Source organism: Anabrus simplex, chromosome 3 (assembly GCF_040414725.1).
Source record: "Anabrus simplex isolate iqAnaSimp1 chromosome 3, ASM4041472v1, whole genome shotgun sequence".
NCBI classification, from domain to species: domain Eukaryota; kingdom Metazoa; phylum Arthropoda; class Insecta; order Orthoptera; family Tettigoniidae; genus Anabrus; species Anabrus simplex.
Genome location: NC_090267.1, coordinates 269,672,291 through 269,692,623, shown reverse-complemented (window position 1 = coordinate 269,692,623; position 20,333 = coordinate 269,672,291). Strand labels below are relative to the sequence as shown.

At 40.7% G+C, this 20,333-nt stretch overlaps 1 protein-coding gene across 2 annotated transcripts in view; it reads right to left on the bottom strand.

Moving 5' to 3' along the window:
• The window catches only part of LOC136867213 (putative Ras-related protein Rab-33), a 151,543-nt gene that overhangs the window by 72,991 nt on the left and 58,219 nt on the right, over window positions 1–20,333 (bottom strand). For both annotated transcript variants that reach the window (XM_067144347.2, XM_067144348.2), the window contains one exon: window positions 4,429–4,578. In XM_067144347.2, coding sequence (XP_067000448.1) covers window positions 4,429–4,578 — 150 coding nt within the window. The remainder of the gene's footprint in view (window positions 1–4,428; window positions 4,579–20,333) is intronic.

Below are 20,333 nucleotides of genomic sequence, written 5' to 3'. Positions count from 1 at the left end.
TGTAAGTGCGGAAAGCTACCCCTCCACGTTCCAGAACCCGCGTTCTATTATGAAGCGGAGCGGATAAATTTCGAGTTGAAATTACTCTGTAACATACTGTAAGCTGTGGTGGGACAGTGAACTGGAACTGGATGTTGTGTGTTGCAAGAAGTTAGAGTTTGGAAATGTAAAAGTTTTTTTTAAATTTAACATAACTGAAGGATTTTATTTTGTTTGTAATATTTTGAGAAATGAAGAAATAAGAACTCTGGACTTTGCTGGAATATTTGTTTATGTGGCTGGGGTATGTGTGTAATAATTTTTCTTTCAGGCAATAGTAAAATGTAAATTAAGAAAACCTCAAGATTGGATTGTTAACATTGCAAGAGTGATAAAGTGATTTGTATATCATGATGTAATTTGGTAACATTTAAAAAATGTAAAGGTGCTTTAATTTGGAACAGCCTATACCGCACGTGCGGTTATGGATGTTGAAATACTGATGTAATTTGTCTAGCGTCTGTAGACAGGAAATGACCATATATGGTTATGCGAATGTATTGGCAAACGAGAATCTAGTGGAAATTGTTTCTTATTGGTTGATTGTAATCGGGCCATATCCGGTCTTCTTGCCGGCTTTGGAAAAATGATGCATGTGCTTGGCGTCATTTTCCATCCGACCGCCCTAGCGAGCGTTCGCGCTCGAGGGCTACCCTCGGGAACTCCTGCCTTTCCGAAGTAAGTGTTATTTCAGTGCTATTTTCATGTTATTTTCAATGTTTTCTGATTTCATTTAAATTTAATTCCTTTGCGTTTTGGTATTTTCTTGGTTAATGTGATTTTCAAAGTTTTAATATTCAACGTGTCTTGAGTTTGCCCTAGATTCTCGCTTTCATAATTTAAAGTTTTTCTCCTGTCTTTTAATCAACTATCCATTCATTTGTGTTTTGGTTTCGTAGTTATTCCGTTTGTCAAATGTGTAAAGTATCTGCTACTCTGTTATGTAACTTAGTCTCGTGTAATTTTGGTTATCTGTTATTTTAATATAATTGAGCTAGAGGGTGTTTCATGTAAGTCTTTTCTCCCCCATAATGTCATACGTTCCATGTACCTCGATAAGGGCTTCCCGCACGTTCCACATCCTGTCTTAGTTGTCATTTTAGGCCTGTAAGTGTTCCCTATATATGATTTTATTTTGCGTATTTAAAGATCCTCGTCACGCTTCTATGTTCTGATATGAACACTCCGCCTCTGCATTATTTACTACTATTTCCTTAAGTCATATTATTAAGTATTATATTAGCACTACTGGTATTCTATTATTATTTTTATTTATGTACGCGCTCGAACTAGCGGTTACACATACTATTGTTTTAAAATGTAAAGGCAGTTTCGAATTAAAAGTCTGAATTTCGGTAATGGGGCCGACATTGTACTTCGAATTATGAATTATCCGTATTTCGAATTATACAATTGAAATAACATGCAAAACTGTATCTCATGTTTCCGGGAACGAGAGCTTCTTCGAATCAGGCGGGATTTTGAATTAACCGATTTCGAATTATAGAGGTTCTACTGTACAGGATTTTTACAGCTATGTGTTGTAACCAAGGTTGAGATTTACAAAACACAACTTTATTATTTGCTTCAAATGCAAAATACACTATTTACACAAATAAAACTGAAATTTAACTTGAAGCAAAATGAATTAGGAATCTTGAGAAAGAGTCTATCTTTTGTACACTATATACAGGTTTGTAGTATTTACATCCACTACTATCTCGAAAAGATAGTCCTTGATATGAAAAGTCGATAGTCGAAAACTATCAGAAGTACTGACATAAATGTTTTGGAAAGTCCTTCCTTGCTGAGTTCATAAAAGCAAGTTCAATGTAGGAAGAATTCTTACTTGGCGAAACCAAGGGAGCTTGCATTAATTAGGGAAATATTACGGTATGTAATAGTATGACTGGATATGGGCAGCGGAATAGGCCAGAGGAGCGGTGACCAGAGGTGAGACCTCGTACTGCCAGAAATTCAGTCCACCTGGTCGAAGCACATTTTCAAGAGGAGTAGCCTCCGTGCTCGACGTAGGGTGTATTCTGGAGCTGGACACAGGGGCAAGTGGGCATCTGGACAGGCTGGGAGTTCCTCTTTATAGTACACACACGACTGTTCAGGCACGCGCACTGAGGGCTGCGCGTCGAAGCTAGAAGAATGACACTTGGCGCGCGTGTAGCTGGCTGGCGGAGCGAGAAGGGAGCGCCGGACATACAACACTATGGTTACACACCATGTTAATTATTGCATATGAAGTCCATGCTGCAACAGCTTCAAGCTGAGTACATAGCAATACCTCTTCACTTAAGACGTTTAAGCAGATCAATGTATATACTCCATCTCCAGCTAAATGATATTTTGAATAAAGTTTGTAACTTCTCATAGTTATGTCATATCCAGGTCTCAAACAAAATTTCTCTAGACAGACTATGGTGGCTGCAGACAACAATGTCAACTGATGTATCTTAGCAAGACATCAATGATAACTATTGCATTCTCCCGCAACAGTGCCGCTGTGTGGAAAACTCAAGGATAAAGATGATTTACTAGATTGGCCTTGTTCATGAACTCACAACAATGCATCATCATCATCATCAATCATCATCATCATCAGAGATAAGCTTGGCCACCATATTCTCTTACGGCTCTTGGTGCTTAAGTCACCCAACTTATGAGAAATAAATCCACAACCACAATGTACTATGGTAGTAAATAAAATTCCTACTTTCAGCCCTTAGCAAAATCTCCAAAATTCACAGTAGTTTCTGTTCCGAGGTATTTGTGGAACAGCAGAGGTGAAAGAAGGTGCGGGGGTGAACAGGTCTCAGGCTACGAAATTAAAGTTAATTTAAAATTTAACAAGGTTATATTTTCTTTGCAAAATCAAGAAATAACAAGCATGGTAGGTACAGAGTAGCAAGGCAACAAAAGTACAATTACAGTATTTAGCGGATTTGGGCTTCGAGCCCCGAACTCACAATTCTTGGGCGATTAGCCCAACTTTACTCCAAAATAAGTTTTAACAGAGGGGCAGAAAACCCCATTCATGCCCAGGAGCACTTGCTCCAAATTACACAGAAAAGCCTCCTCGAGGCATACAACACTCAATTTTCAAGAAAGAGCCACTTGCTCTTAAACCTTAAGCCTATCAAAGGCCACACCAAACTCCACCTTCAAGTTGTCCTCCAAGGACATGAAAACAGGGGTAAAAATACCCAACCTACTGAGGCCTATCAAGTAGAGAAACAGAAATATTACATGGCCTCGACAATACCAATTTGAAAGGAGGCGAAGCTGCACTCCTAATACATTTTGTTTAAAACCTACTTGGCACTAGGCCATTAATGCAAGGGCTAATCCCATACTAAAGAGGTGACTTATATGAGAAGACAATTTACATTACGCTAGACTGGAAGAAACGGTTGAGAAAATAAGTTCACCTCAAAGCAATATGAGTGGGAGCGCGAGAGGGTTAAGCACTCTCTATCCCAATATGTAGCTTTAAAAGAAAATAGATGCTAGGAGTCTTTACATTTTAGGGAAAAGTTACATGGTGGAAACGCTTCGGACCCGCCCCGAGAGTTAAACTGCTGAGCTAGCAAGAAAAGAAGTTATTAAACGGCCATTACCTTGTTGTTGAACTGCTGCCCGAAGAAAGAGGCGCTTCCCGCCCCCTGCTATGTACTTTACACTTTGAAAGTTGGTACTGAAGTGGCCTGGAGACCCGAAAATCAGCAGTTTAAATACTCTCGCGGAAAGTTTGAGGTGTTTTAGGAATGAGAACACCCTCCCACAAAAACTTTATTGGCTAGGGTTAAGCAGCATATCCCCGTTGAGGAAGATACACCTGATTGGTCATAAATTAATTAAAGAAATTCGGGATTGGCTAAATACAAAACAAGGGGAAAGAAAGGGGTATACAGCCAACTTAAACAATAACAGAAAGAAATTTAACAAGGAACAAACTTATGAATTCAAAACTTCTCCAAAAACATAGTTCTTTCACTTCGCACTAGGGTGCACCATTGTAGTTCTTCAGTAGTGTCCTCTAGAAGAGAATGTTCACACTTCTTACTACAGGAAAAACAAAAATACGTCGAAAACGACCCAGTTCAGAAACTTCAAAATTTTCAAGTAGTGACATCTTCTGAGAAACTTGAAAATTAATACCGAAGATAAAGTTCAGACTTCCTCCAGCAGAGGAGTTTCAACTGGCGCAAAGTTTGAATTAGCAGCGCGGAGGTGTACCGCCCGGTACAGTTTCTATAACATACCACCATTTCTAGTATTTCAGAATGAGAAAGCCTAAATCCAAACAGGGAAAATTCATATTATTATGCTCAATGAATTCTGAAGGGTATTAACAGATGAAAACCTGTGTTAACTCACTGGCATGTTGTGGTGATCGGCAAACCTTTGAGCAACATTCGTTTTCACAACCTGTTTCTCCTTGCAATCGCATTTATTGCCAACCAAAATGCGAGGAACGTCACAAGTTAAATTATGACGATCACATTCTTCCATCCACTGCGGCAAGGACTGTAATGAAAAAAAAAAAAGGAATTGATTACACCACTACCTAAGAAGGCAGCACAATATTATCCAGTTACTGTATAATAGCTTTAAAAAATGTAAAATATACAATGCAGTGGGTAGCTTACATAGTTGACTAATATTTTTTGAGTATGTACCTAGGAAGAACCTTTTTTGAAACAGCTGATAAACTAATGCTAGTAGGCTCAACAAAGCAAAGACTTTTTTCTAGTAGCTTTACGTCGCACCGACACAGATAGGTTTTATGGCGACAATGGAATAGGAAAAGCCTAGGAGTTGGAAGGAAGCGGACGTGGCCTTCATTAAGGTACAGCCCCAGCATTTGCCTGGTGTGAAAATGGGAAACCACAGAAAACCATCTTCAGGGCTGCCGACAGTGGGATTCGAAGCCACTATCTCCCGGATGGAAGCTCACAGCCGCACGCCCCTATCCGCATGGCCAACTCGCCCGGTACTCTTTCTTTTACCTGATCACTTAAGGAACAACAACAAGGTCTTGTGATAAGTATAACTGCATGAAAAGCAGGGTGCAATGATATAAATAAAAATTTTAATCAGTTGATTTTTTTTCTCATTCTTATTACCTATAGTCCATTGTTATTCAAATTCATACATATCATTTTTCTTTTAGAGTTTGCTTTACGTCACAATGACACAGATAGGTCTTATGGTGATGATGGGATAGGAAAGGCCTAGGGGAAGGAAGCGGCTGTGGCCTTAATTAAGGTACAGCCCCAGCATTTGCCTGGTCTAATGGTGTGAAGCATGGGACAGGATCACACGTCTCGTACTTGGCCCTGTTGAATCTCCTCTTTTTCCGAGGTGATGAACTCAATGTTCTTGCCGGCACATAGCTTCACACAGCAATGAGTATCCTGTCAAGTAGCACTTTTGTTTGTCGGTTGTAGGTTGGACCCCATTAGTTCTCTGTCTCCTAGAGGGGTCCCACTGGTCGTGTCGTTGCCATCGCTGCTTCCATCTCCTGGGACATCGTCTGAGCCTCCTTGTAGTTCTGCTTGATGCCAAACATCCTCCCTGGATGGATCTCACCACTGCGGAGCTTACTGCAGCTCTCGGCCACCTCGCACTTAGTATCATGCTGGTATGGCTCTTCCTCAGCCGTGTAGCCTGGTCACTCAATCTTGGCGTCGAATACCCATGGCATTCTATCGGCGTGCTGAGTCCTCTCCCGCAGCTGGACTCGGTAGTCGGCTCTTGGTTGGTGGACACTTCCGCGCCTGTTGATTTCTCCCACAACCTCCTCGCGGGTCGAACATGGCTGGGGGCTACATCCTACTTCCATCTCCTGCCCAAGTCATCCAGCGTTCGGGTATTCGGCTCCCTCTTCTGATGTCGATTTTTTGGTCTCAAACTGAGCCCGGCACGTTCCCAGGAAGCGATCGTGTCGTCCTGTGGAGTTGCCATCTTCACAACGGTGGAGCCACCTTCACTGCGTGTAGGCTTAACTTGTGTGTTCATGGCTATCGATCATTAACATAGGGCACTCGCTTCTTCCGCTGGGCTTTGAACTACGGACTCCACAACTATCACTTCGGACCGCTTCCCGTCCAGTTCATTGTCATCCTGCACGACGTCAGTGATCACCTTGATTTTGAGAGAGCTCACTTCACTGTCCAAAGAATTGATACGGTTGTTTATTTCTTGAGACTGGTTCAACTGGGCCTCAAATTTTCCTCAGAGTTTTTCGGACTGGACCTGGATTTTTCCTTTGAGTTTTTTGGACTGGGCCTGAATCAAGTTAATTGTGCGAACATAGCGCTTATCCGGTTATTAACTCCTTCCTCTGAAGTGTCTTCGAAGTCGAAACTATCTGGGTCCTCCTCCTTGTCCAACAAATCCTGGCGCAGCCTCACTTATTGGTTCACTTTGCTTCCCGCTGTCGGCAAACCACAGGATGCCAGCACTTACGTAGAATCACCACAGTCATCTGGTCGATCTTCATTTTCAAGTCCAAGAATCCTGTCACGGTCACCAATTTTTTTCATTCTCAATGCGATTTTATTTCGGTGTAAATAAATATCACACATGATACGTTCACTTCCTTAGATAAAACCACTTTATTGTTGCTATGTCTATTCCTTAACACACAGTTATACACAACACTACACTATTAAGGGAAACATACTGAAGCAATTTACTACTGATTCTGTTAGTACAGATATCAACCAGTTCTCACGCTGGTTATTCACTTCATCATCACAAGACAAGACTGACTACCCCCTCATTCAAGTAGATTCTGACAAATACAGACATCAATTCACTCTAACCCACACTCTACATTCTCTTACTCCACTGTCTCTCTCTCGCTGACACTGTCTCACTGACTGACTGGGTTCGTGCCCCACTGTCGGCAGCCCTGAAGATGGTTTTCCGTGGTTTCCCATTTTCACACCAGGCAAATGCTGGGGCTGTATCTTAATTAAGGCCACGGCCGCTTCCTTCCCACTCCTAGCCCCTTCCTGCCTCATCGTCGCCAGAAGACCTATCTGTGTCGGCGCGACGTAAAAGAAATAACTGACTGACTGACTCCATCACGGAGCCCAACACTCACTCTGAGTCCAACAGTGACGGAGCCCGATTGTGACTGTGTCTTACTCGATATATATACTGTTCGACAAACAGTCTAGAAATATCGACTTCTGGAAATGTTCTTGCAACCAAGTTGCAACACACTAAATGGAACACACAAGGGACAATCGATCGACTGGCCTATCGACTGGAGTAGATCAAACTTGAATGGTCGATTACCATTTGTAAACATATATTATGACCTTTCAATGATGTATAATCATGTGTCAGAGAGTCATTGAAAGTCATAAGTCAAACAGATGCATATGGACGGCATGGAAGATAAATTGTCGACGTGCGGCGAATTTATATGTTCGTAATATATGATCCGATACAACTCGCAAATTTATAGTAGATCTTGTGGACGGAAATCAGAAGATCGAGCTCAGAACCCCGTGGTATACAGCGGACCGCATGCGGCTACAAGCAAATATCAGCAATGAATTATATCAACAACTGAGACGAAGAAAGGCCAGACATTATATCTAGTCTTAAAGACGTCAAGGAGGCCATGGATCAACTTGGAATTGTATACAGCTGACCATCTAATAGGCGTATGGTGTGACGTACTTCATGTTTTGAAGAACAAACAATAGTAGCGTGTGTTCCTTTGTGAATCTCTGCAGTAACGAGTTTCCTCAAATGTCGAAATCACATGTAATGAAGTTAAGATAGTAGCTCTGTGGTTCATGGAAAGCAACCTTATTATTATTATTATTGAAAATAATGAAGTTAGAATTTTGTTTTTATGTCAATTCTTGTATAACGAAAGCGATCGAGAAGCGAATAGTGAGCGTAGCTCTTGTATACGTATAAAAACACAGAAGATTTGTAAAGGTGAGGGCTAAACAGCATCTAATAAACTCAAATAGCATTAAATGACGTTAATTCATACAGGCCAGTATTGATCTATGAAAGTGGAGTTGTAAATCTGTATGAACTTTTGGTAACTGTTTCTGTACAAGTTTCAGGTTGAAGCCCAAAATGCTACTTTCAGTGAACCAAGGAATCCATATGGAGAAAATGTTTGAGTAAACTGGTAGGATCCTGGTGGATCCGGGTTCTGCCGAAATGGATGAGATGGCTTGGAACGAATGACCTGACTACCACTACCCTTACCATGAAGTGAAGACCAGATGAGTAGACGTACTTTGTCCCTTTTGCTTTACCTGTAGCTGCTTATAGTAGATGTAGATTTTTAATATTGAACAGGTGATCTAAAGTGAAATAACTTGAATAACCTAACGTGTTAATGGTGTTAGTTTAATGTTTCATTATACGACTGCACATGCTAGAATATCGTTCATCGTCGGTAAATATTTGGTTAGGCGCGATCTTTCCTGCGTAGCTTCCGAATTAATGGAACAACTGTGAAGTGAATATATGATCTTGAATGTTACAGGTAAGTTTCAATGTACCAGTGTGTGAGATGTGGCGATCCTTTGATGTAATAATTCCGTGGAGTGTTGTGATATGTTTATTTAATCGGATTATGTGATGTTGGTACGTATTATAGTGAGGCTCTTCAATGACATTTGCCTATTTATTTAGGGAATGATGACTGTTCTATTATGCGGTGTATATTATGGTGGCGTAAGGCATGTAGGGTCATCTAAGGTATAGTTGATGCGACATAATTAGTGAATGATTTATTGAATTGTGTATTGCGTTAGTGAGTTAATTCTTCGAGATGACCAATGGTTTAGGATAGTGTTATTGAAAGGTATGTTCGCCGCGCATATTGTGTCTGATAAATGAGCAATTTATTTAGCATTGATTGCATGCGTTCGAAGAGTTTGATTGAGCATATGTATTGAAATGAGTTAAGATTTGATCACATAAATAGTGGGACATTTAAGCGGACATATAAGTAGGATCTTCGACAAGCTACTTGAACGGTGGTTGAATTTTGAGATCACTGTCATCTGTACTGTATGTTAATACTTGTAGCATTTGCTTGAGGTCGTGAGTTGGTGCTGTAGCATTATTTCAGCAGGACGGAGAGCCGCAGATGCAACGCAGACCTTCTGGTATTTGATCACTTTCTTGTACATGTCAGTAGTTAGTACTTTATTTCAAGGGTGGCTATGCGATGCCGTTGGTTGGATGATGGCATGTAGTTACTCAATTATGGATCGATAATGTTATTGTTATGTATCTGAAATGGTTTTCTGTGTTTATCAAATAACCGTTGGGAAATTCAAGTTATTATTTAGCTAGCTAAGGGTTACAATGAGACCAATAGGAATAGGTAGAGCGGGGAGGACAAAGTACGGCTAATAAATGTGATAGTGAATGAACAAACAAGATGAGGGAAAAGAAACTTAAACTGCTGATTTTCCATTATGTTTTACAATTATTTAAATGTGTCAAAGTGTTGTGAGTGGTGATGATATTTGAATTTCATGATTGACAATTTTCAAGAAGGACTTGATCTCTAGTACAGTGCGATAGAAAATGCACAAGGATATATATATATTTTTTTTATTACGTTGCTTATCCGGTTTGTTTGATTATAGTCAGTTAATTTTGTTTTATTAAAGTTATTGTCCTTCCAATTTCTTGTTACGATTTTCATTTCATGCCTAATTTAAATGAACTTAATATATTGGAACATAATGATGTTGGATCATTATCTGATTAATTATTGATAGGATGTGACCGCTTTCTCTCCGAAGGGCCATGCCCTGAATGGAGGATCATGTAAACCACTGAATTCTAGCTGAGCACATTATGAAATTTATTGTTCCCTTCGAACAAGGCATCCACAAACGGTCACAATATGGACATGTCTACAACATTCTTAATGTTTCTACATATATTTGGATAATAGATCATTACTGTAAGTTTCCAGAAACCTCCGTATTTATCGGAATGATGGTGGATTATATCCAATAAACAAATATTACAGAGCTTTCTACAGTTTTCCACTACACAGATTTTGAGGCTAGACATATTCACACTACGTATTTGAGGTTATACAAATGTACAATACACCTTTACAGGGAATAGTCGTTTACAGGTTATAGTCGTACTTATCATTTAATAAAAGGTATTAAACATAATAATTGATGGTTTTACAAGAGTTAGGTTATGTGTAGGTTGGCGTACATAAGACAAAACTATCTTCAGGGTTGCCGACAGTGGGGTACGAAATGGCGTATGGCTTTTAGTACTGGGAGTGTCCAAGGACAAATTTGGCTCGCCAGGTGCAGGTCTTTTGAGTTGACGCCTGTAGGCGATCTGTGCGTCGCGATGAGTATGAAATGATGATGAAAACGACACACACCCAGCTCCCGTGCCAGTGGAATTAAGCAATTATGGTTAAAATTCCCGACCCTGCCGGGAATCAGACCCGGGACCCCTGTGACCAAAGGCCACCACGCTAACCATTTAGCCATGGAGCCGGACGGTGGGGTTTGAACTCACTACCTACCGAATGCAAGCTGATAGCTACGTAACCCAAGCAGTGCGGTCACTTGCTCAGTTAAATTCATAAATTAAAATCATAATACATCTTAATTATAGATAGAGCCCAGCACGGATGTGGATATCCGATAAGTTAGTGTTTTGGCGGATACAAATTGTATGGCAGTGTGGTTAATTTTGCTGATAATTTTGAAATAATGACGTTTATTGATTTTCACTCAGGTATATTTTTATTTTTGGTTGTAGTTAGGCGACTCTTGACATTGGTAAAGGAAAATGGTAATACAGTACATAAAGAGCCTTGAGACCATAAAGACATAAATCTGACCTAAGCCTAACTGGCTCCTGCCCGCAATTAATGGAAGGAAGGAACAACGATCAATACGTCGGTTGTTGTCGCAAGAGAAAATCCCGCATAAACCTGTGACTATATGGGTTATGGCGGCAGGTATTGGCCTATTGTATTATGTTAACAGAACTATCCATTTCAATACCTTGGGTGTAATATACGTACTTAATATTTACAATATCCGTGGATAACCATTCACCATGCAGATGAAAGAAGTGCGGATGCAGATATTATTTTGTATATCTGCGCAGGGCTCTAATTATAGACTGTTATGCCTGTCAGCATTCAGTCTGCAAGCCTCTGCAATTTTACTAAATGTCATCATAAACCTCTACTTGCAACTGGCTCTGTGGCCTCGCTTAGTTCTACACCACTTATATTCAAATCATTAGAAACTAAGTCTAATCATCACTGTCTTGGTCTCCCTCTAGTTTTTTAACTTCCATAACAGAGATCATAATTCTCGTAGGTACCCTTCCCTCCTCCATTCGACTTGCATGACCCCACCACCAAAGCCAGTTTATGCGCACAGCTTCATCAATCAAGTTCTTTCCTAACTTAGCCTTTATCCCCTCATTCCAAGTACCTCCCTGCCATTGCTCTCACCTGTTTGTGCCAGCGATCATCATTCTCACTACTTTTATGTCTGTTACTTCTAACTTACGGGTATTCTGAGTCATACATCCCTTTATTTAACATTTATTTGCATATAAAAATCAACTCATTAGCTTTTATATTGTTTGTAGCCCAATGGAGATGCTTTGAACCCAGCCCGCATGTTTCAAATCATAGAAAAATGATGTTTTATAACACCTGAAGTTGCAGAAGGAGAGATCCTTTCATTATGCTCACAGGTCATCAGCTCGCCCCAAGAAGTTTCCTTACTTATATACAAGAATACAAGTGAGATAGTGTGCAAAAGAGAAACCCAACCATTCTCCTTGTTGCTATTGGCCAGCTGTGATAAAAGCAATATTCATATTGTCCCTAACAAACCTTGCATCATGTGACCATAAGGCTGCCATATTCAGTGTTAAGAAGTAAAAAAAACATGAAACTGCCATGGTGTATACTGATTGCGATCAGCCGTTTTGATACGAGTGGATCTTTAACCTACACAGATTTTAAAAAAGTATTGCATCACCCGTGTGTGTCATTTAACTGTGTTGCTGTCATGACCTGTCTTATGCAAACTGGAAAGACAACCCTCAGGATGTTTGTAAACATACAACTGCATATACTTCAACCTACAGGCAGAATGCCACAATTAAATGTGTGGCAGTATTTCAGCTGAAGTTGTAGCACTGGTGCAAAAGCATTGAAAGTGTGTTCTAAGCAGTGTAGTGAACATCTAAGATGGCATGACGTGCAATGTCGAAATGTGAATCACATTATATCAAGAAGGATGGTCAACAAGGGCAGTTGCTCGATATGTGGGCGGTAATCAACGTGATGTAGGTCGAACATGGAAGCGGTACAGGGGACAGGAACTGTTAATGACTTGCCTCACACAGGTCATCCCAAGGACTACAACTGCAGTCAATGACTGTTACCTTCAAATTTCAGCTCGGAGGAACCCTGAACGCAATGCCATCATGCTGAATAATGGTCTTTGAGCAGTCAGAGGTTGCTGCGTTACAATACAAACTGTGAGAAAAAATGTGGCATGAAGCACAACTTCATTCTCAACGTCAATGGTAAGGCCCTGCTCTTCAACCTAGACATCATGGGCCCAAAATATGCTGAATGGCCTCTTCAAAATTGGCATAAAGTTGTTTTCACCAATGAGTGTAACATAAGCCTTGTTCCTGACAATCATCAGCAACGTGTTTGGGGACAATCTGGTCAAGCTTCACGTCTCAAGACACTACGTCCGATCATATAGATGTTAATTCCCATAGGGAATCTGAAATATTTGTTCCAAATGAGTAAATTTATAATACCAATATAAATGGTCCGTTATTGGACATTATAAATTTTCCAGCTAACTCATTCCTGGTTGCCAGCATTTCGCCCCCATGTGCTAGGCTGGGCTCATCGGTTGGTACCTAGCACACCTACCAAGACGCTGGCTAGTGCATACCGTGGAGGCCACTGCGTAGACCAATTGTAGCCACCGGCAGTGCCAATGCACTATGAGAGACTTTGTCTCATTATCAAAAACTGATGCCTGCCTGGCCATCAGATGATACAGATGTTGATTCCCATAGGGAATCTGAAATATTTGTTCCGAATGAGTAAATTTATAATACCAATATAAATGGTGCGTTATTGGACATTATAAACTTTTGATAATGAGACAAAGTCTCTCATAGTACATTGGCACTGCCGGTGGCTACAATTGGCCTACGCAGTGGCCTCCATAGTATGCACTAGCCAGCGTCTTGGTAGGTGTGCTAGGTGCAACTGATGAGCCCAGCCTAGCACACGGTGGCGAAACACTGGCAACCAGGAATGAGTTAGCTGGAAAATTTATAATGTCCAATAACAGACCACTTATACTGGTACTATGTCCAACTCGTGCAGCAAGGTGGCGATTCCCTGATGTTTTGGGGTGCCATTATATAGAGCCACTATAACCACTCCTAGCCATGCATGGCAATATCAAGGCTGTATGATTTCAGGATGACATCCCCTGATTCTTAGCGACACCATATCGCCAGCATTTTGAAGGAGAATTTGTCTTAATGGACAATACTGGGCACATCCATTGTATGGTTCTCATTAGACTTGCTTCATGATCATGATACTGCTCGAACAGTGATCACCATGTTACCCAGACATGGACCCATTGAACATGCCTGGGATAAATTAAAGAAGAATGTTTATGGACACCATGACCCACCAACCACTCTGTGAGATCTATGCCAAACCACCACTGAGGAGTGGGGCAATTTGGACTAACATTACCTTGATGAACTAGTGGAAAGTATGACAAGAAAAATTAAGGTATGCATCAATGAAATGGGACATGCTACCCGGTATTAAAGGTACTGGTGTATGTTGTATTCAATACCTCAAATTGAGAAGCAAAGCTGTATTGTTGTAGAGGCTCTAAGTTTTGGTTTTGTTGGGCAATAACATACATATCCCACGTTGTTCCATCTGTATGATGGCTCGGCAAATGAATTCCCTCCACCAACTTCTGTCTTTGTACTTTTCTCCTTCTTCAATGTTGTCCCAGTTCCCTCCTCAATGCTGAATTTCGTTTTTCACCATGTCTGTATATCGCATTCTTGGCCGCCCTCTTGGTCTTGAATATTTTAACTGCAGATCATACATTTTTCTGGGTATGCAATCAGGATCCAAACTTTGCATTTGACCATATCATTTGAGTCTATGTTATCCTGCATTCTGCCAACCTGAGCCATGTCCCTGATGTTCTCATTACGAATTTTATCTTATCTTGTTTTGCCAACCATCGCTCGGACGAATCTCATTTCAGCTTCCTGAATCCTTGCTTTATCCTTTTTCCTCATGGTCCAGGTCTCGCTCCCGTATGTCAAAACTGGTACGTACGAGGACGGTTTGAAAAGTTCTCGGAATCACCACTAGATGTCAGAGCTAGAGCAACGAGGTTCCCGCGCAATAATCACAAATCCTTTGTGAGTGAACACGTGGCGCGTCAGTGCTCTAGCTGCAGGAGTGTGGTAGTGACGACTCTTTATTGTTGTTCCCGCGTAGTGATTTCTGACAATGGAAAAACTGAGATTCGAGCAGTGATTAAATACTTTGTAAAGAAAGGTATGAAAGCAAAGGAAATTCATGCCGACTTTCAGAACACACTGGGGGACTCTGCTCCTTCATTTTCAACTGTTGCCAAGTGGACCAGCGAGTTTAAATTCGGTCGGGAGAGCATGGACGATGATCCGCGTAGTGGACGGCCAAAAAGTGTTACGACCCCAGAATTTATTGCAAAAGTGCATAAATTGGTCATGGAGGATCGTCGACTGAAAGTGCGGAAGATTGCTGAAGCTGTAGGGATGTCTTCTGAATGGGTATATTATATTTTAACCGAAGAATTGGGTATGAAAAAATTATCTGCAAGATGGGTGCCACGGCTCTTGACATTGGACAATAAACGCACCAGATTGGAAATGTCCGAACAAAGTCTGGCCCATTTTCAGTGCAACCAACAAGATTCTTTGCGCCGGTTTGTGACTACAGATGAAACTTGGGTCCACTTCTATACCCCAGAGACAAAACAGCAGTCAAAGCAGTGGAAACATGCTGATTCATCACCACCAAAGAAAGCAAAGGCAGTACGTTCGGCCGGAAAGTTCATGGCCTCAGTTTTCTGGGATGCAAAAGGCATTCTGCAGATAGATTATCTTCCTACTGGCCAAACAATTACGGGGCAATACTATGCAAACCTCCTAGACCAACTACAGGAAAAGATACGCGAAACAAGGCCTGGTTTGGCAAGGAGAAAGGTCATTGAATATTGAATTTTCACGACCGCATTGTAATCGAAACCGACTTTCAACCTATTAGGTCATGTTACGTACATTTAGTACGTGTTGAAGAGATGTTAAGTACAGAACAAAAATGGCCAACCAGACACCAGTGGGATCCGAACCCACAACCTCCCGATTTCGCGTTGGTTGCTCTACCAGTTGAGCTATGGTGGCCTAGGCCATCTTTGTTCTGTTGGAAAGGATCTAAGCTACAGGTCTGGTACTACTACCATCACACTGTAGAGTGCGTTTAAGTTGCCCGTTGAGGGCCAAGTCAATGAATATTGAATTTTCACAACCGCATTGTAATCGAAACAGACTTTCAACCTATTAGGTCATGTTACGTACATTTAGTACGTGTTGAAGAGATGTTAAGTACAGAACAAGAATGGCCAACCAGACACCAGTGGGATCCGAACCCACAACCTCCCGATTTCGCGTTGGTTGCTCTACTAGTTGAGCTATGGTGGCCTAGGCCATCTTTGTTCGGTTGGAAAGGATCTAAGCTACAGAACAAAGATGGCCTAGGTCACCATAGCTCAACTGGTAGAGCAACCGACGCGAAATCGGGAGGTTGTGGGTTCGGATCCCACTGGTGTCTGGTTGGCCATTTTTGTTCTGTACTTAACATCTCTTCAACACGTACTAAATGTACGTAACATGACCTAATAGGTTGAAAGTCGGTTTCGATTACAATGCGGTCGTGAAAATTCAATATTCATTGACTTGGCCCTCAACGGGCAACTTAAACGCACTCTACAGTGTGATGGTAGTAGTACCAGACCTGTAGCTTAGATCCTTTCCAACAGAACAAAGATGGCCTAGGCCACCATAGCTCAACTGGTAGAGCAACCGACGCGAAATCGGGAGGTTTTGGGTTCGGATCCCACTGGTGTCTGGTTGGCCATTTTTGTTCTGTACTTAACATCTCTTCAACACGTACTAAATGTACGTAACATGACCTAATAGGTTGAAAGTCTGTTTCGATTACAATGCGGTCATGAAAATTCAATATTCATTGACTTGGCCCTCAACGGGCAACTTAAACGCACTCTACAGTGTGATGGTAGTAGTACCAGACCTGTAGCTTAGATCCTTTCCAACAGAACAAAGATGGCCTAGGCCACCATAGCTCAACTGGTAGAGCAACCAACGCGAAATTGGGAGGTTGTGGGTTAGGATCCCACTGGTGTCTGGTTGGCCATTTTTGTTCTGTACTTAACATCTCTTCAACACGTACTAAATGTACGTAACATGACGTAATAGGTTGAAAGTCGGTCGATTACAATGCGGTCGTGAAAATTCAATATTCATTGACTTGGCCCTCAACGGGCAACTTAAACGCACTCTACAGTGTGATGGTAGTAGTACCAGACCTGTAGCTTAGATCCTTTCCAACAGAACAAAGATGGCCTAGGCCACCATAGCTCAACTGGTAGAGCAACCAACGCGAAATCGGGAGGTTTTGGGTTCGGATCCCACTGGTGTCTGGTTGGCCATTTTTGTTCTGTACTTAACATCTCTTCAACACGTACTAAATGTACGTAACATGACCTAATAGGTTGAAAGTCTGTTTCGATTACAATGCGGTCATGAAAATTCAATATTCATTGACTTGGCCCTCAACGAGCAACTTAAACGCACTCTACAGTGTGATGGTAGTAGTACCACACCTGTAGCTTAGATCCTTTCCAAACTGGTAGAGCAACCAACGCGAAATCGGGAGGTTGTGGGTTCGGATCCCACTGGTGTCTGGTTAGCCATTTTTGTTCTGTACTTAACATCTCTTCAACACGTACTAAATGTACGTAACATGACCTAATAGGTTGAAAATCGGTTTCGAGAAAGGTCATCTTTCATCAGGACAACGCTCCGCCGCACACAAGTGTTATTGCCATGGCAAAACTTCATGAACTGTGGTACGAATTGTTGCCACATCCACCTTATTTACCTGATTTGGCACCATCAGACTTTCATCTATTCCCCAAGCTGAAAATTTTCCTCTGTGGACGGAGATTTTCTACAAGCGAAGAACTGACAGCCGAATTGGACAAGTATTTTGCAGGCCTGGAGGAATCTCATTTTCGAGATGGGATCAAGGCATTGGAACATCGCTGGACCAAATGCATTAGTCCACAGGGAGACTATGTTGAAAAATAAAAGCAATTCCACCGAGGTAAGATACTTAATTCTAATACATTCCGAGAACTTTTCAAACCACCTACGTAATAAGTCAGATAAATTGCTCGCTTGCATTTCCATTGTGCTTTTGGGTTCAATATTAGGTCTCGGACAACTCTATACAATGTTCCTCCAGCATGAATCCTGCTGGTAAGTTCCTCTTCAATGGAGCCTGTTGCTGATATCATGCTTCCTAGCTATTTGAATTTGTTGGACATCTTGAGTTGTTTACCCTCTATTTCAGTGTAATCTTCAGGTTGACAATTTCTCTGTATAACCAACACTTCACTTTTTTCCTGACTGAATCTTAGGCTGTACCCTTTAGCTGTTACTGTCCATGCATTGATCTGATCCTGAAGTTCCACCTTGGAATCTCCCCATACACAGGTATCATCAGCAAACAGCATGACTTTCATTTTGTTGTCACCTATGTTTTGGCATACTTGTTGTTGAATCTCATTCATCACAGTAATGAAGAAAAGAGGTGACAGATCTCCACCTTGTCTTAGGCCTGTAGTTATTCTAAAGGGTTCCGTCATTCCTGATGGGGTTTTTGATGTGACTACTGATGTCTTCATATAAATTCTCAATTTGTTTTATTATGTCATTATTGATTCCACTGTTTCTGAGCACTTCCCAGCCTCTGTCCCTGCTTACAGCATCAAAGGCCTTTTTGATATCCAGGAAGGGCAGCCAAAGGACCTTATTATGTTTATAATACTTCTCCATTAACTGATGCAGTCCAAATATTAGAGCCTTTCTAGAATCCGTATTGTTCCTCTGATAACTTTAATTCTATCAATGGTCTTATCTTACTTTCTAAAATCCTTCCATACAGCTTTTCCACTTGGAAAGTTAATGTAATTCCTCTGTAATTGGAACTATTCTTTCTGTCACCTTTCTTAAAGAGTGGAATGATGATACCTTTTTTCCAGTCTGCTGGTATCTGCCATCCTTCTATATCTAGTGAAAAAGTCTATACATCTACTGCTTTCCTGCATTACACATAGACCTGATCATTTCACCACACACTTCATCAATGCCTGGATATTTTCCTGTTTTGATGTATTTCCATGAGTATTCTATACCATCCCATGTCAGATCTGTTATAGTGTCTTCCATCCTCCCATCATTAACTAATCTTTCTAATGGAATGTTTGTGATATCATTCACATTTAACAGCTTATCAAAATAATTCTTCCATTCTTCTTTGATCTTTCTATCACCTGTAAAGAGATACCCACTATTACTAGTCAGATAATTAGTCTGTTCTTTGTCCCTCCTCCTATTCTGCATCATTCCATACAACATTTTTCTGTTGCCATCTACATCTTCATTTAGTTTATCACTCCATTCATTCAACCATTTTTCTGTTTCTGCTCTGACAACCTGCTTAGATTGGGCAATAAATACTGCTGATGTGGCACTTCTGTATGTTTTTTTTAAAGTCAGGAATTCTTGGTCCAAGGAGAAGCAAAACTTTTCTTGATATGTATATAACGACAATCTGTTTTGGCGAGTCAATTTTTCGCCATTATGAATTCTCGTTATAACAGACTTCTCATGTAAATCAGATTTTTCTTCAATTTTACGTTTTTACTTATCTGATATTATTTTCAGATTAGTGGTATGGTTCATTGTTTATCAAGTGCATAAGATAAAAAATGAAGAATCAATCAAAATACTATGTTTTAACAATATTTTGAATTGGGGTATGATACATTACAGGGTTTTTGAAAGCACTTTTTCTGTCACAGACTTATTATTTTAGCCCTCAAGAAGTCGCGTGGGGTGTATGTAATACCCCTTGTGCAATTATTCAGCTGTTATTAGTGATCATTAGGGACCCGAAAAAATCACAGTTTTAAATGCGAATTTTTGAATCTTGTACTGAATCCAAGCTTACAGTAATTCTAATGTGGAATAAAATCTTTTTTATGCATAAATAGAAGTGCGACAAAATGCGAATTGTGACCCAAAATGCAAAATTAGTATTAATATGTGATTTTCATGTGAATTTTGCAAAAATTTGTTATTTTACTAACGAAAACAACATATTTCAGCAAAATCGTCAGAAATACTCAAAATATGATGCATAAATCTTCCGACCATTCCGATCAATGAAGAAAAGTAGCCGATCCATTGCTGCTTGCTGACTTTAATCGATATTTACAATGGGAATAGCAAGGGGAATAAGATCTGTATCGATTATTATCAAAATGTAAATTGAGTGTCACGGAAATAACGAGACAGACACAGTGTTGTTTTCCTGTTGTTCAAAAATGAAATTAGTGAAGAGTAGAAAGTAGAGTGATCGTTTAGGTTATGGGGTGCACGACAAAAACTGCGCACGAAAGGGCTCAGCAATATGGCAAGGATGGTTTATATGCCACAGATTCGGCGACAGTGTTTTGCAAGTATTGTAATTGCCATGTTAAATCTGAAAAACATGTGGGTAAGCGACGTGATAACGAAAGTTCAACCCCTGCTGCTAGTACGTCTCAAAGAAAGCAATCTTCTGTGCTTACACAGTTAGATAGTTGTAAACGACGAAAAATTTCCACAGATAACTTCTCTAAATGCAGAGCTGAAGTATTTGCCAAAGCAAATATACCTCTGGAAAAGCTGGAAAGCAAAGAGGTAAGAGCCTGGATTACTGAGTTTTCAAATGAAGAGCTGCCATGTGTGAGACCTCTACGTGAAGTATATTTACCGGGTAAGTTTTGATTTCATTG